This window comes from Lygodium microphyllum, chromosome 21, assembly GCF_053477565.2.
Source record: "Lygodium microphyllum isolate KBCC chromosome 21, Lygodium_microphyllum_v1.1.10, whole genome shotgun sequence".
Lineage (NCBI taxonomy): Eukaryota > Viridiplantae > Streptophyta > Polypodiopsida > Schizaeales > Lygodiaceae > Lygodium > Lygodium microphyllum.
The window spans coordinates 84,705,053-84,723,830 of record NC_141155.1 but is presented as its reverse complement, the minus strand read 5'-3'; the positions used below and the strand labels follow the sequence as shown (position 1 = coordinate 84,723,830).

At 41.1% G+C, this 18,778-nt stretch overlaps 1 protein-coding gene across 4 annotated transcripts in view; it reads right to left on the bottom strand.

The window, feature by feature from the left end:
* The window catches only part of LOC148018230 (sister chromatid cohesion protein PDS5 homolog A-like), a 203,863-nt gene that overhangs the window by 34,865 nt on the left and 150,220 nt on the right, over window positions 1–18,778 (bottom strand). For 2 of the 4 annotated variants that reach the window (XR_015687776.1, XR_015687777.1), the window contains exon 28: window positions 12,479–12,726. Coding sequence is in view for 2 of the 4 variants with exons in the window: in XM_087662282.1 (XP_087518408.1) it covers window positions 12,602–12,726 (125 nt within the window). In the remaining 2 variants the exon portion in view is untranslated. The remainder of the gene's footprint in view (window positions 1–12,478; window positions 12,727–18,778) is intronic. The other 2 variants (XM_087662282.1, XM_087662283.1) reach the window with 1 other exon arrangement.

The window sequence follows — 18,778 nt, the reverse complement described above, 5'->3', positions numbered from 1 at the left end:
AGAGTCTCGCCAAGCTCCAATACAAAATCTTCTATTTGATGCTCAAAAGGAGGGGTGCCAACTGCTGCTCTGAGGTAATGTCAATCCCCACATGGCATCCGGGATATCTCACAGCGAACCCGCAGGGAACCCATGTGAAATCCTCATGTGGTCGCCACTCTGGCTGTCTAGTGTCGCATATCCAAAATCCAAAGGATTTGCGCCAATTAATTAGTGCTCCTAATGCTCTGCATAATGTCTCCATCGCTGTTACAAAGGCTCTAAAGTTGCCCTCATTCCCATCCAAGCAAACTGCTGTATCATCAGCAAACTCCACATCAAGAAGCTCCTCAAATTCAAGGATGGGTAGCCCGATGCCTCTAATACCTGTAGATATGTCTCTCAAGAAGGAACTCATGGCCTTTGCTACAAATAGAAACAAGAACGGTGCAAGTGGACATCCATGTCTAACAGATCTATGGATGCTGAATCTATCTCCTCTTGCCCCTCTAGTCATGACCTGGCTATGTGCTGAAGAATAAAGAGCCACTACACCCTTGACCCACTGCTCTGGAAAGCCCATCCTCAGCATTGTGCCCTCCAAGAACTCCCAATCCACGGGATCGTATGCCTTCTAAAGTCGAGAAGGAGGACAATAAGGTCTTGCCTCCTGGATCTAGCCAAAGTTGTGGTCTCCCAGAAGGTGAAAATGTTGTCCAAGATGCTGCGCTCTCAAACAAATCCTGTCTGAGTGGGGTGTATAATATCTGACATCAATGGTGCCAGCCTGAGACTAATCGCCTTTGCAAGGATCTTATAGGCAGTTCCAAGCAAGGTAATCGGTCTCCACTGTGTGATCTCCAATCTATCTCCACTTCCTTTCGGGATAAGATGAATCAACCCCTCAGAGAGTCTCTCTGGCATAGTCCCTGATCCATAATCTCCTAAAAGGCTAAAAGGCCTTTTTTTATAAGATCCCAATAGCTCACAAAGAATATTTATCTAGTCCATCTTCCCCTCGACACTTGCCTGAGGGTAGTGTCCGAAGTGCCTCCTCCAACTCCTCCTCTGTAAAATGGGCCATCAGATTTCTGTTCATCCTGTCTATAACCACCCTCTGCGTGCTCTATCAAACTGCTTCTCTATCTCTCTCATATCCAGGGGTTCTTGTGGTGGATCCTAGTAGGGATGTATAGTATTGTGTGGCCACATGTCTCACCTCTAGAGGAACATGTGCAATGGATCCATCAACTCTCCTGAGTCTCCAAACACCTTGTCTAGAGTGTTTAGGCCCTATGGTGCGGAAAAAATCCCTATTAACCCTGTCCCTAGACTAAGTCCAAAAAGTGTCTCTTGCATGAGATATGTACTCTGATCGGGCTTCCTTCATAGAATCAATCTCTACCCTGGCGGTATGCATCCTCTCAACTATCCATCTCCATCCCGGCCGTCTCTCCTCCTCCCTCTGTAAGGCAACCAATGATGCCCTAGCAGTTCTTTCCTTCTCTAGAAGGTTCTATCTCCTCCTTGTGGTCTCCTCCCTGAAGAGGGAACCAATCTCCTGTAGGCTCTCATCCAAGTCACTAGCTGCTCGTCCAGCTGAAAAGGCTCTGGATCTCCAACACTGTGTGCCTATTTCTAAGATCATCCTCATAAAACAAGTGCTCTGGAATTCTGACATTGGAATGGGGTCCCCCTACTCTCTAAAGAAGAAGTATCCGAATCAGTGAATGGTCTGAGAGGGTCGTGCCAGGTATGATGCCTATAAGGCCGCCTTTGTCGCAGGCCCAGTCATCCACATAAAATCGATCAAACCTGAAGAAAGTCTTGGCTCCTATCGCCCTGTCTCTCCTAGAGAACTGAAGTGAGCCCGTGGTCCTGCCAAATAGTGTCCAAAAGAAGACGAACACAATAAGTCCTTCATGAGCTACTAATATCTCACCGGCATAGGCCTCATTGCAGCCTTCCAAGAGATTATGGCATCAGAGGTAATGCTATAGAGACTTTTTGAGTGACTACTTCACCTCATTCCCATGGAAAGTGGAGATTGATTGGAGATGACACAATGGAGACTAATTGCTTTGCTTAGAAATCACTACAAGATCCTTGTGAAGGTGATCACTCTTAGACTAGCCCCACTAATATCAAAGACAATCCACCCTACCCAAACCAACATTGTTAGAGAATGTAACATCTCGGACAACATCCTTACCTTTTGGGATTCCACGACTCTTGTTTACTCCAAGAATGAGGACCTTATTTTGCTCCTCAACTTCCAGAAGGTATGACCCTGTGGACTCGGAGTCCTTGGAGGGCACGATGCTAAGGCAAGGATTCCTAGAAAAAAGTGTTAGTAGGTTAGCAGCTCTCTATTCCTTAGCATGTTGCACATACTAGAGTTACAATCAGTGGAGCGAGAGGAGAGAGGTTTGTCATCTAGAGATTAGTACAAAGCTACCTATTAGCCCTCTTATTCTTCTTTGTAGCAAAGGCTATGAGCTCTTTCTTAAGAGAGATCCCCAAGCATCTCATTACCCATCCTTCAATTCACGGACATTCTTGATGTGGAATCTACTAATGCCATAGCAGTTTATTTACATCGAGATAACATTAACTTCATGGCCTGTCCAACAACCATGGAGAATTTTTGCAAAGCAATAGATACTAGCATTAATTGGCACAAGTCTTATGGATTTTGGGTATGAGACACTAGACACCTAGAATGGTGGTTGCACAAGGATTCCACTTGGGTTCCTTGCACGACTACAGTCACATAACTTGGGATGCGATTTAACAATTGGCATTACCTTAGAGCAACAATCGACCCCTCTTGTTTTGAGCATCCAATCGAAACTCTTGTATTGGAGCTCAAAGAGGCTTTTGCCACCAAGGAAAGTAGTGATCCCTAATTACGTTTTTCTTGCAACCATATGGTATATCCCTTCTTGTTGGGCATTCTCGAGCTCTCACATTAGCCAATTGAAGTTTCTTATCAAGACCTTTATTTGGTGAGGAGAAGATGAAAGCCTAGCTAGAGCAAAGGTGGCTTCGGACATCATTATGCATCCCGGATCTAAAGGAGACAAGAATATCATAAACACAAATTGCCAAACCAACGCCTCACTAGCTAAGCTCATTGCCGAGGAGTCTTCAAATATGTTTCTGATAGCAAGGCTTCAGCCTATCACATTTACACATGAAGGACCACACAACCCAACATTTACTTGATTTTCAAGAGGACCAAAGGCTTTGGGACGATTTTCGAGGTTCGATTTGAAACTGCTATAATGGAACCATGTGTTGAGCGAAAATTGCATTACAATTTGATTAGCTCTTTAGAAAAGTCCCAAAATATGTCAATTGCTAAGAGCCTCATTAAAAAACGTGTGGTCCAATAAGAGTTTCTATGTCTCATCCGCAAAATCCTAGTTTGATAGGATCCTTCTATAAATAGACAGGCTGCCCACTTTTCAATCCCATTCTTGTCTTGCAGGTTTTGGCCATCAACCCTCTTCCACTACCTATCCAATCCCCCACTAACAACTACTAATTGGTCTACAGCTATCGTCCAACCTCCCACTACTACCAATTATCAGATGCCATCATCTTCAACCACTTACATTGCTGCATTTACCAGTTTCAACCCCAAAGACTTGCATTTTGGTTTCCAACCTGCTGCCTTACTATTTTCAGTATCATCCTCGTTTGCATTTGCATCTATAGCAAAAAAAAATTGTGTTTTTAATCTTCCTTCATCCACCTCTACTCCAATTGGTAGCTGCTGCACTCCGCACATTGACAACTTCCTCAACCTGCTCCCAGGAGAGCTACCAATTGTTGGGCAACTCTATCATTGAGCATTCTATGCATTCTCTCGTTCATTTATAGCATTGATTCATTCACTTTGAACTTCTCTTTTTTCTCTATTTGTGTTTGTGTTTTTGCGTTTTGTGTTTTGCGTTTAGAATTTAAGGTTTAGGGTTTGTGTTTATTCTATTACAATTTGAGTTATTATGCTTCAGCCATGTTAATGCATTCTCTCTTTTAACTTTTAAACCCTAACATATCTTCACGTGTTTTGGGGCCACAGCTCTAACGAGTATCCTATGTATATCATGGAGAGCTTGGTTTCGTGCCTGATACACGCACATGTAACTAATTTGTAATGGCTCAATCAACTCCATCTTTGGATCTTTGGATGCTTGATGCTTTCTCTAGCTACTCCTTCAATGGAGGAATTGATGAGGTATTATGGTCTCACCAAGATCCAACTCTTCTTCGTCTCATACTCCTTCACAAGGTGCATCAGAGTTGGACCACTTTGCTAACAAGACTAATCACCTCTCGGTTGACAAAACACTATCCACTCAAGACACACCCAAAAGTTCAAACTCTTCACAATCGAGCCAAGTCGTAGGCTCATACAATCAAATTTTTGTGAAAGTCTACTTGTTTCTATATAGCTCCTTCCGTTATACAAGAATCAACTAAGTCGCAATCGAGACCTAAATTGGTACCCGTATGGTTTTGAAGAAAACACTTCAAAGATGTTCCACAATGTAGTTCATCCTCTATTTTATTTGAGTATGAGTTTGGTGCTTCCTATTCACCTTTACAGTTTTTTCTCTTCTCTCCCATATTCACTTCACATTTAAGATTCATATTCTTTCAATCTAGATCCTTTCTTTAGACCTATAATAGGTTATCTAGTCTTCGCACATATTGTCTTTGATGCACATCAAGGTTTTCAACCACCACACAACACTCAAAACTATATCACTCTACACCCCAGTACATCGTAAACACGAATGCCACACTTTAAAACTATGCTTCACACACCTTCAGAAGTACATTACTCTATATCCTCTAGTCCTTTTACATGGGGGATCCCCCTCCTACACATCACTCTCCTCAATCGCCCAAACACATAAATCTCCATCTTATGTTGATGCGCCACCTCCTCCTATGAGCGACACAAGGAGTTGAAAGGAATCCCCTACACATTTAGACCCAATTCAGCCTTTTCCCCATTTGACCGTAAACATGGACCACATTCCAATGCCGATGGGTAATCTCCTTCTTTGAAGGAGAAAGGGAGTAGTACACTCTCACCCTCACAAAGACCCTCCTCGAACTTCTTGCCTAAAAAGATTAGGTTTTGTGCTTTTTTCGCAAAAAAGAGGCCATATAGATGACAATTGTCACTCAAAAGCCAAGCGTCTTCATACCATATCTACAATCACCTCATTCCAGCTAAGAGTCTTCAACCCAAACCAAAGTTGAATCCAATCCCCATTCTTCAAACAATCTCATACGCTTCCAACATTGATAGTGTCATTCCAACGAGGTTGAGAGGGTATCTTCCCCAACAAGATAGCGTAGTTTATTATGTCCTTGGTATATATGGTCATCAGTGGCTGGCCACCGCTGCAGATAGTTTTGAATCTCCTCCTCACTTAATGCCTTGTAGCATCTTTGACTACTTTGGTCTTCACCTTCCCCTAGGGTAATCTATTACAAGTCCTAGGTCATCCTTAAGAACCTAGGTTAGTTTCCTTTAGGCTTAGCCATACTTTTTCAAGTCTTCCATTGCGCACCTCCTTTTTCTCATTCACCAACATTGTGTCTTACTCTCACAATATGTAAAGTATCTCAATATGAAGCAATTGGTATATAAGTTCCTTACTTGATTTTCTCATGTTGGGTTTTGTATTCCGGTTGGCACTAACATTGCAAGTTCTACGTGGGCTGAGGATTTCTTTTTCAGTTATTGCCGTGGTAAGTATTTCCTCCATCCACATGGAAGCAAAATTAGTATCTTCTCTCTCGAGATTGATTCATGGGCATCCTTCTTCTCTTGGTATCCATTTTTATTTCCCTTCAGTGGAGGTGTTTCGTCATTTAACCATTATTTTCCACACTTATAGTTTATTTTTTTATGAAAGGTAGACTACTAAGTTGGTAGTTGTACTTTCACATTCTTGACTAGTATAGGAGCCATTTGTGAAGACATGCTAGGGTTTGCACAGAGGAAACACACCATGTACGACCAAGATTGAAAAACGAAGACAAAAATAGTGACAACCAAAACTCATACCCTAAACACGAAACGCAAAACGCAAAACTCAAAACTCAAACACAAAGACGAGCACAGAGAGAAGAAACTCTACAGTGAATGTGTGCTATAAATAAATGCAAGAGTGTGCAAAATGCCCAAGGCCAAGCAATGGAGTGTCAAAGAGTGACATCCACCAGAGATGGATCTCAACTATTGTGATCACCACTCAGCAAAGAGAGTGTCGAATAATGAAGGACAGAAGGCTGGCCACCAAAACACAGCAATTGAAGGCTGAAACCTGGTAAACACTTGAGGCCGGGAACTATCAGGCGACAACAAGAGAGATGTGTGCTAATGTAGGCAAGCTGCTGGATAGCAAAAACGCAGGTATCGTAACAGTCATCTAGTGGGAGAGATGCCAAGAGCTTGTCACCTCACACCAGATACTCAAACACAAGCTAATCAGATGCTATGATGACGTAGCAAATGGAGACCTCCAAACAGCAAGGCAATGGCTGAAAACAATCCGCCTAGGGGTGGATAGTGATGGGCTGCCCTTGGTGATGGCTAGATAGCAAATGGTAAGGGACTGATCGTTGAAATCTGCACGGTAGAGCGAGAAACCTGCACAAAAAGGATCAGGCTGAATGGTGCGCAACCTATCTATTTCTAGATGTTGAAACATGCCCTAAAATTCAGGGTTTTGGAAGACCACTGAAACTCTCTCAAACCATGCAGCAAATTTGTGTTCTTCATTAGTTTAGCGTCTTTTGGGGCTGTTTCAAAATGCATCAACTGTTAAGCGTGTCTTAGCTCAACATCCTCTCTCAGGTCCAAAACTGAACGGAAAGGAGGAGTCAACAATGTTTTATCCCCCCCCCCCCCCCCCCCAAAAAAAGTAGCCAAGGAATCAAACAAAGGATGCACAATGGCTGCCCAACAGCCTATCGAGACTACAAAGGCGATGGTTATCTTAGCAAGAGAGCCCAAGCAATCACCCTAGAGAGGTCAGAGCATCGGAGAAAGGATGCTCATCGACTGCCCAATGGCCTACCAACGCTACAACGAGGGATGGAACTAGATTGAACTCTTGGTTTTTGTTTTTAATGTAAAAGTTAATTTTATAATAGTTGTCGATTTGAGTAACAATGACACAAAAGACAAGAGTAGGGATGGGACACCCAACACATCACAAAATAGTACAAGCATACCCATCTACTTGAGGATGTCAATGACGAGGGAAAGGTGATGAAGTATCATGTGAAGAAGGATATTGGTGTACTCTACTACTGGAAACAACTTGGATCCGCTCAAGTATGCATAGTATACTACCTTCTCGAGAATGCTCATGTAGCAAGTGTGACTTGGACAGTGTCCCTCGTGGAAAATTTGTTCACTTGCCCAAGCATCCTAGTACACATGATGAAATCATGCAACACAGAAAAAGGTATAATAGGGAAAGAAGGCCAATGTCGAAGACAAGTGTCAAAACCTATAGAATATCAAGAAGGCTAGGAACCCCCTCTCAGCCTAAATGGCAATGGCGAAGAAGGAAGAGGAGCCTGAGGATATCAGTTTTCGCGTAGTGCCAAGAACCATGTGGATGAAGATGATGGAGCATCTCTACTAGAAGAGCATAAATAGAAGACACCCCCTTGATAGCATCAAGAGAGATGCTGCACGATTTTCTGTGAGAGAAAAAGCCTCCATGCTAGTAAGAGAGCAAAACTGCAAGTATATGAAACCATGAAACAAACTGCATGCATCTCCTATCTCCAACTTAAGAAGGGATGGTGCAAACTTACATATTAGCCCTACATTGAAATACGAAACCCTCTCAAAGATATCAAAATTTACAAACACAAACATGAGTAGTGAGATGCTCCAAAAAACAAAACAAAAAAATGAAAGAAAGCAAAGCTAAGTGCAATGCAATGAGAATGCAAGTATGCAATGGAAGTCTAAAAAGGAAAAGGCTAAGTGTGTGGCCACCATTGCGTCCCCCTACTAGCACGGCTTTGCCAATGAAACACCTCACGAGGTGGTGAAGTGGCCCTAGAAGGTTTAGTGGATGCCCTAGAAGTGAATGCACAAGGTGCAATAGGTGAGTCACTAGCAGACCAATCACCTAATCCTTCAAGGGTAGCGAAAGATATAGGTTGTAGAGGTTGTCCACATGCCACATGCCCAATAAACATTGGGAAAATTGGAGCAATAACGGGAGGCGTAGCTCCAATGGACTCGCCAACCGCAGTGGAGGCAATCACAGGAGGCTGTTGTGGTTTTCTAGATGGAAGACCTTGGGCCTTGATATGACACTTCTCGTCCACATCAACCGACCTCTGGCAATGTGTGCGAAACCTATTTTTCTCAGAAATTTGTTACCAAAAGGGCCGTATTTCTTTGGCATATTATTCTCTATTTGTGTGTGTATATTACAATGTCAAATCACTTACCATACTTTACATCCTTCGGGCGTTAATGCACCTTAAGGCACTTACTCAACCCTAAGTTCTAAGGATTATACTCTGTACTTTCACTTACACACTTGAAAATTGCATCATGTATCGAGTTATGCCTTCACTCTCACTATCGAGTTCTACCTTCACTGTCACTCTCTCCATTGTCCACTGTATTTCGAGCTAAGAGCTAGTATCTCAATTTTTACATTTCGTATCAGAACCACGTTAGTTGAGCTCTCGCTCAGCTCCGAGCTCATACGCTCGCCTCGTCTAGCTTAACCTCTCGCTCTATCCAATCTTGATATTAAAACTGCATTTCTACATGGGGAACTTGAGGAAGGAGTGTATGTATAGCAGCCCATTGGTTTCACAGTTGAAGGATCCGAACACTTAGTGTGCAAGCTGAAAAAGGCTCCGTATGGTTTGAAGCAAGCTCCACGAGTTTGGTATGCAAAAATTGATGCCTTTTTACTTAGTCAAGGGTTCCTTAGCAGCCCATCAGAGTCTACTCTTTACATATGCAAACGGAGGGAATCCTTGCTGATCATTTATCTTTATGTAGATAATCTTCTACTCACACGGACACATGCTGATCAGATATTAATATTCAAGAAAAATTTGCGGCAAACCTTTCAAATGTCAAATTTGGAGCCTTTGCATTACTATTTGGACATTAAGTTCCTTCGTGATGCTAGAGGCATTGATTGTCGTAATCCAAATATATTGTTAAACTCCTTGAGTGATTTGGCTTTTAGGACTGCAAGCCAAATAGCACACCAATGGACATTGGAGTCAAGCTATCTTTGCATGATGACACTACTCTCTTTGACATTCATACATATGCTCCAGCAGTTAGATGTCTCATTTATTAATGGAACACAAGGCCAAATATTCAATTTGCAGTTTCAGCCCTAAGTAGATACATGCACAGCCCACACGTCACATTGGCAAGCTCAGAAGCATATTTTTAATTATTTGCATGGTACTAGGACTCTTAGATTACTTTATGCCAAGGGGAGACCACTGCAATTACATGCTAACAATGATTCACATTAAGCTAGTGATTTTGATTCGCATCACTTTACAAGTGGAAATTGTTTCTTTTTTGACTCATCTTGCATTTCTTGGCTTAGCCACGTGGCGTTTCCCCTTGGGAAAGCGTTTCAATTCACCCCATTTTCAAACAAGATCAATACGTTTTTAGCAAAACCTAGTATATTGTTTTCATTTCAAATGTAGTATTATTAATCCTCATATTCTTTATGCTTGTTAAGCATAGCCTTATTAATCGTCATCTTCTTTTCCTTTTATACATAACATTAAAGCGTTATTCTTATCATGCTCTTTATGCTTTTTTTTGTCATATTCTTCAAGCATTATTAATGTTTCATTGTCAAATGTTTAATGTTTTAATGTTTTGTTTTGTTAAAACTGATAACAATAAATAGTCATTTAATATTTAATGTTTTAAATGTTTCATGAATTAAGCTTAAATCGTTAAATATTTTACTTTAAACTTTCTTCGCTGATAAGGAGGATGATAATGAAGACAATGTGCCTACAGCAAATGAAGATGACGACATGGATGAGGAATAGGGAGACACAGAGGAAGAGAAACTAAGAGATGAGAATTAGTTATCACTCACTCTTTTGTATGGTTTTGCACTTATTACAATTTTTCTTTCTTTGAAATCAGCATATTAATTGTGCGCCAAAATCCTTGTATGCATCAAAAGGGTCCTTTGAGCTTACACCTTTTCTAGAACTCTTTCAAAACATGGAAATTAGAAAGCTTTGATTTTGATTATGAAACTTGTATTATAAGTTTTAGATTCTAAGCATCTAAACTCTACACAAAAACCCACCCTCCCCCCCCCCCCAACCCCCCCCCACCCCCAAAACCAAAAAAGAGGGCGTGGCCTTTCCCCTTCTCCCTCCTCAAAATTTGACATTTTCGTTTCCGGTCCCCTTTCCGTTTCCCTCAACTATGATGCACATTTTCATCAAGTAGCATTCCTCTATATATCTCATTGTATAGAGCATCCTTTACCGAATCCTTAGGTGTTTCCACCGATGGTTCTTTCATCACCTTACCACCACACCTACATACTTCTCCCTTTTCCTTCATCACTAACATCCACCGACGGTTGGAATAGTGTGTTTGTCTTGTGACATGTTGAATCTAACAATCCCCTTTCATTCTCCCCACAAAGCACAATCACATGATAGGCCAAAAACCACATCTCCTCGCAAAAAAAAGTTCATCGAGGTTTCATCCGCCTTTCCAAGTCTTGGTACGCCACTGGGCAGCTATCAAGCACCCCTTGTCCAATGCCTTGGCCTCTCTAGCATCATCACAACAACTCCCTTGTTAAGATAAGCATCGCTTATATTGTCTTGCTAGGCAATTAAGTAGCCAACATGCACCCTTTGTCCAATGCCTTGGCTATAGGGTGGAACGCATTGGGGTAAAAATGGGCTTGAGCATTTTTTCCAATCTCTTCGTAGTTCCTGTTTTGGGCTTGAGAGGGGGTGTTGAACTAAAAAATGCATTACAAACTAATCAGCTCGCAAAACATGTAAATTACCAAAAGTTTCATTAAAGGGTGTGCAATCCCAAAAGAGCTTCCCTATCCCATAAGTAAAACCTGATTTGGAAGCATCCTTTTGCATTTATAAATGGGCACGCTGCCCACCATTCAATCCCATCATTCTCTTGTAGGTTTCAGCCATCAGCCCTCTTCCAATAGTTGTCCAACCCCTAACTACTATTGCTACATAGTCTACAACTATCACCCAACCTCCCACTGCCGCTGGTGATCAATGGCCATCATCTTTAGGCAATTACATTGCTGTGTTTACCACATGTTGCCCTTCCATTTCCAGCACCATCCTGATTTGCGTTTGTATCTACACCAAGTCATTTATGTGTTTTCAGCACTCTTCTTCATCAGCCTCTACTCTGACTAGTGGTTACTGGACCAAGATTTGTCTCCGATGGACAACACACATCGACAACTCCCTCAACCTGCTCCCACAAGAGCCACCAGCTATCGAACAACTTTACACTTGAGCATTCTCTGCATCTCTCATTTATTTACAGCATTAATAGATTAATTTCAACGTTCTCTTTCTTCTATGTTTGTGTTTGTTCTTTTGTGTTTTGCGTTTAGGGTGTCTTTCATAAAATTTTCTATTTTTGTAATGTTTCCTTTTGAAAATTGAGCCTCCGCATTCTTATAGGGTTCCTCAGTCCCATTTCCCATTTCCATACTCCTTTCGTGTAGCTATGGCTGCTACAAACCTATATGGCTGGTCTTTGACTGACTACAGGATGTTCTGGCAATTGTGAAGGCTGATCTGGCAGCCGAAGTGGCTGATCTGATTTCATGCTTCAATTTGCTGCTCTGGTGCTGTTCTTCGACTGTTTTGAGATTCGAGATGTTGGTGGGATGCATGCATGCTGACATGTGTCACAAGGCACAGGGTTGGAGTTTCTCATGCCAGGGTAAACTGGTTCAGAGAGGGCCCTAGTTGCATGTCTGAGATAAGGTAACAAGCAGCTGAGTCAGATTTGCAAGTGATCATACACAGACTGGATTAACCATTAGAAGGAACATATGTGGAAAGTACAAAACCAAATCCATTGATTGTATGTTTGGATACCATCATTGCATATTTATTTACATTGAATCCTATGTTATGCTTATGACGTACTCTTGCCATCAATGGAAGGGCAATGGCTGTAAGGCTTGTGAAGTAACACTTGGACCGTAGTTCAGATAAAGCATCTTAGAGGAATATCATGCCCATGAAAGTATATGTATGTGATAAGTGCAACTGTGCAGGAGCAGCCTAGCTCCATTAAATCATGCCACTATGCAGCAGCATTCTAGATTCATTCCTTCCCTGCATTTTGTTTTGTTCAAGTGCTAAATGTGCATAACAATAAAAGTTCTAGTGCCCTTTGGTTTATTACCGTTTACTGAAGACCGGGACGGGAAGGGAAAGGGGGTTGGGGGGCGGGGCGGGGGGGAGGTTTTGACTTCCAAGCTGATGATGGGAATCTAATGACAAATAGGACAAGTTCCCCTTCATGTACCTTCATGCCACTGTTCTTTTGATGTTTCATCAACAGGATGGCCTGTTTTCTCCATCTCCTTCTGTTCAGCACCTTCAGAATCATCCACATCCCCAACTTCCACAGCAGCCACAATTGTCTTCTTTCTGTGCAAACAAAAGCAGCATATAAACAATGAAAGGTTGCTTAATGTGTCTCTATGAGATCATGTTCACAAGTTTCACTTTCAAACACCGATAAATTTCCTACTGCTGAAGCTTGGGCCAAACTCAAATCTAGAAAGCTTAGAGTATTAGAAGGTTATAAAAACATATCTTGAAAAACTAACAAAAAGATAAGAACATCCAGTTGCTTCTCAACAGTTCCCTTCTACAACAGCCTGAAACTATTTTATTTGCTTAAAGTAAAGAATAAACCAATTAGACACCTCTGCCCACAAATGCCACATAACATAGAACAGATTAGAACAGCTAGTTCAAGACCTTATGAGATATGTAAATTTTGCACTAAAAATAACTACTCCAAAACTTTATTAGTACCAGGCTTGCAACAACTCAACCAGCTTCCCGTCACCTTCTGAAGCATTTACTTATCAGGTGCACTCAGCAAGGTCCTTTCATCAACACTAACACTGTTTTCCCCCAAGCAGAGAACAATAATAGCAACTCATGATAATCACCACAAAGACAAAAATGCGCACAACAACTCTTTATATGAACAAAGGCCTCTCACATCATGCTCATGTAATCTGAATCAGCCTACAGCCACCTCAGTATGGGAAGTCCTGCTTGTGTCAATACTTACACAAGGTGAAAATATATTGCAGTCATCCTCAACACACCTTGATATCCAACAAACAAAAGCTTCACAACTTTTGCTAACCAAGATGTGTAGCTTGTTGACCCTCCGCTTTTCGCCCTACAAAAGCCTGACGTGTGCAGTACCTGCTCTATTCTGGCTTAGGGATATGATTCTCCTTCTAGTACATTTGGTTACTCCCAAGGCAAAACAACTCAACATTGAAGCTATATGATTCTCACTATTGTCACCTGTTAAGAGGTATGATGCCCCATACTCTTACTAGTTGCATAGAGTCTGCATTTCGAATTGGATCAGAAACAGCCTAACAAGTGAGATTTATCGTATTTTAAGCTCTCTAAGTATATATACCATACTAAAGCATTTTCCTTTTCCGCAAAATGCTGGAGTCTCGATAGTTAGCAGCTACTAGCAAGAGTGGAGAATACAACCTGATCATATCAGCATTCCTTACAACCATAAATGAACAAGTTGCACTAGGAGTCAAATAAAAGTAGCTATTAGCTCCTAACTATGAAAAGATTACATGCATACATGATTTCATTTTTGAACCAACTAGAGTTAGAACTCACTATCACTATAATTCATAATCCCTAGGGTACTATCAACTACAACAGCTCACAACTAAGCCTCCAAGTTGTTAGACTAAAGCCTAGGCTGCCATGAGTATTGAATTCATCACAATGCTCAGTAACATTGATAGACTATTGTGAGTACTTTAAAACCCACTCATGAATCTGCATCAGTTATCATCCAATCTGATGCCTTTGTTTCCAAACAAAATGGGAGGGCCAAAATGGTGTTTCGGCTGTACTGCTCCTGTATGAAACGGCCATACCATTGATGTGAACATTATTTTGTACGATTGTGTGAAAGTAAGAAATACTTTTACTCACTCTAACTAAACTCAACCTTAGAAGACTCTGGCTAGCATGTTTGGATACTCCCCCTACTAATGTGCCCTAGGGCATATTTAAGAATCCTTATTTTGTCTCACCTTTGCAAGCCAATTGACAACCCCCAAAAGACAACAAAGAAGAGAGATGTCTTTGCCACCACATCTACTAAAGCTCTATATTTGGAACTTTCTACCACTCTCCTTTGTGAAATGTCTAGTCTTGGAGGGATCCAAAGCCCTCTCTTCACATCAACAAAAGAATGCCCACTCATAAGATATCCACACTCCTAGATATGAAACAACTGCTTTGAAAGTTGGACATTCCCAAGTAAACAATACCACTTGTACATCCCAAGCCTTTTACTATTTTCTATGTGCCCTACATATTCACATCTAAAAATGAACCTCACGTAGTCCCACATAACATAAATGGCACTGGCAACAACAATATAATTACCCCAAAATCAAAGGAAACAGAAAAGGAAATGGAAATAAAAAACAACCAAGTTGTAGCCATGCTATAAACCTCCAAGATGTTTCCATCAGAGAGATTTTTCGAGGGTTTGGAAGAGGGCAGCTCCAAGAGGATATGGAGGAGGGATGCTTTCATGTAGACTTGGGATTCAAACACCTTCTTTCACCTAGCTCCTCAATGTCATAGTACCTTGAAACGGCGTTTTGGGGTAGTCCCGTGCAAAACAGGTAGCTCATTATGCAGAGGAAAAACGAGTTACGGGCCTCATTTCACCTTTTCGCCTCCAAACTCCCGCGCTCCAGCCCTCTACCTTCTACAACTTGGTCTCCAAACTCCCTCCATTCCTCCCTGCCTCCCTCCTCCTCCTACTCATCCTCCTTAATTCTTTTATTTTCCTTCTTCTTCTTCTTAAGTTCTTCTCCTTCCAAGTCTCTTCTTTCCTTCTTCTTGTTCCGTCCATCTTTATTCTTCTTCCAAGTTCCAACCTCCTCCTCCTCCTTCAATCTTCTTCTAAGTTCTTATTACTTATCCTCTTTCCAAATTCCAATTTCCTATTACATAATCATGGTGCCTGATCCATTTTGGAGGCATGTCACTCCAATCAAGGGATAGATAGGAGGGCTCTAGTGGATCGAAGAAATTGAGGTGCAACTATTGTGGATTGAAGAAATTAGGGACTGTAACGCGAGTGAAAGACCACTTGGCATGCGTTCCCAACAAAGACATGGGCCCTTGCATAAATGTGCCGGCGGAAGTAATGGTAAGTCTCCATCTTTAGCATCGAAAGCATATGGGTATTCAACTAGAAGAGAACGAATACTCTCATCCAACACCACATCATGCTAATGAAGCACAAGTGCGGTAAGAAGAGACTAGTGGGCCTAGTGGTGCTAGCCGAATGGAGGTGTGAGTGGTCCATCAAAAAGAAGTACATCCATATCCCTATTGGATCCAAGTGCAAAAAGAACACGCTTGCCATCTTCTAATGGTGGTGGGTAAAGGGGCTCCTTGCATGCTGCAAGTGTCCAGACAAGACTTCAGAGGCTGGCAATCGTGGAGGCAACTAGGAAACTCGTGCGCTTATTTATTCGAGGTGCTATCCCTTTCAATGTGGCCGCTATCTATCAATGAAAGAAGATAATCAGAGCAGTGAGCCACATAGCGTGTAGCTGGGAATGCCCATCCACAAATGCATTACGCACATAGGACCTTCAAAACAAAAAGCATTCATAAAGACTCAATTTGGAGCCCTTGAAGGAGACATGAGCGAAACATGGATGCATAATATTATGCAATGGATGGCCATATATGTGTTGAAGGAATGTTTACAATGTTATAGTGTCTTCATGCAAAGGCACCATGTTCATTAAGGCCATCGATGTCTCTACCTTAGGTCTTATCATCACAAGAGCTTTCATTTGGAAGCACATGCAATAGGTCATCATGGACATAGGAGTCCAAAATGTGGTGCAAGTAGTGACAGATAACAGAAGTAATTATCTGTCTACTAGATATATGCTTGAGGAGGAGTTTTCTAGCATAGCATGGACTGCATGAGCATCCCATCGCCTCGACTTGCTTATTGAAGATGTTGGGCAAATATCTTGGGTGGATGACATTTCAAGATGGCAACAAGCATGGTAAGATTTCTAAAGAAGAGGCCATCCGTCACAAGCATATTTCAAGCCAATAGCACACTTGAGCTATTGAAGACCTCTGCCACTAGACATACTTATATATTTATTGTATTGAAAACGTTGATACGGATCCATCCAAAATTGACACAAACCAAAGTGGCTCACGTGAAGTGAGAGAGAGTCTCCAAAGGCATTTGCCTTTAGACGCAACATTTTAAATGAGTTGGTGGGTTAAGTAAGAGCCATTGGTAAAAAGTCTCTCTCCTATTTACACACTATATTACGCATCATTGATATGGAGGGAAGTACTTCGGGCCTTCTATATGACTATATAGATAAAATTCATGAGGCCTTGCTTCGGAATAGCTTTTTGTCCCAAGACAAGTAAGTTACTGTTTAACTTTTACATGCGTAATTATTTAGTGTTATAACTCATAGATGATTGTTCTAACTTCCAGCTTTCTAACTTATTTTATGTATGATCCATCATCCTTCGCTCCCAAGGGTTGATGAGATTCATGAAGTGTGGAATACACAATGGGATTGGTTCCATAAACCCATCCATGTTGTCGCATATATCTTCCATCCCCTTTGGCGCAGTGAGGAGCAGTACACTAGCAAGGAGTTCAAGGAGGGCTTCATGGAGTACATAAGGCATCTCACAAGGAAATATCTAGATACGATAATGAGAGTAGACAATAATTTGCTTGAATTCCGCAATCATTCTCTTCATTTTGACCGATCCACAGCTAGGCTTTAACAGAGAGCTTCAACATGTCTCTTGGTAGAAAAAATACGAGAATTGTGCTCCTACTTCAATATGTGACTAGTAAGTTTTATGTTTTGAATCTTGATAATCTAATATATGATGCAACCTAGGTAACATGTTATAGGTTCTATATTCTATTGTCCACTTAAATCTTAATTTTTCCACTTATCTATTAGCAATTGTCAATTACCTAGCCTCAATCTCTTAAATTTGAATACAAACATGTTGCCATTCGTCTCTTCTCGCAAAATTAGAGTTCAAGTCTGCTGAGAGAAACTGGAGCACATGGACCCTCTTCCACACCAAAAACAAAAACAAGCTCACAATTGCCTAGCTAAAGCGTTAGGTGTTTTGCCATTGCAATCTCTAACTTGTTCAGAGCACCACTCTATTCTTTGAGCTCTCACTAGGTAAATTGATACTGAATAGTATTATATATAATTAACTTCTAAGCCTTGACACTTGAGACTACTTGGTAGTTCAATTGTAAATTGTGATATGTATGAACATTAAACATGTTAAATCTTCTCTCATTTCTTTGCCTTGTTCACCTTTACACATGAATCTTGTCAAATTTGATAAAAAGAAAGTACATGACATCCCAGAGATACCATACGAGGAGCGAGATATCTACTTCATGCTCTATGAGGAGCTATCGCTACCTGTGCATGAGACATGTGTACAAAGGAGAGCTAGAGCTACTAGAGCGAGGACCACACATGGTCCTACATCACAAGCAGAGTCAAAACCAAAGTCGGAGATTAAGCTTAAGACTACTTCAATATCTCGAAGTTGAAGAAAAAGATAATGCACGGACCCTCGGAGTCAGGATGAGTCATGACTCATGATAGTAGATACGAGTCAATTCAGTATTACAGACTGTAGTAACCAATTGCCAGTTGTTCATTGATATTGTTACTCATGACTCAGTAGTCAATACTTACTAGATTCTAGGGACTAGTATCCACTACTCATTGCTCACTGCTCACTAAACTTTGGATTTTGGACAAATTATTCACACAAGTCATGACATTGTTACATGTATCATTGTATCTTGATTTTATTTACTATGCACCTTGTTCCACTCTTCCTGATGTCAGTCTTCACTCCTTTTCAAATCATAGATGATTCATGAGTCGTAAGGTATAATTTATTTTGGTGTCTTAAGTTTTGAAAACTGAGTCTTAATTGTGTTAAGATATCTTAAGTTTTAACCTTTGAGTCTAGACTCTTCACTCCTCAGTAGTGACACGTGTAATGAATCATGATTTTAATCACACCACCTGAAGACTCAAAGTTTTGTATGAAATTTGGATACATGTTGTTGTAGACATTGATATATTTACATATTCACATAATACCATATTTAGATTAGTGTACAATCTAAAACGTCGTTTCCCCATTTCCAAAGTTTTGCCGAAACTCTAGTTTTTTCTGTTTTCGAAACTCCCTCATATTATGCTCCTTATATGGTCTGATGACCCACCAAATCGGTTGTTCACATAATTATTGTATTTATGATATACTCAACTACTCTTTATATGGTTCTCCTTGCTTCTATACTTTCTACCTCCTAGGATTTTCTTTGATATGTCATTAA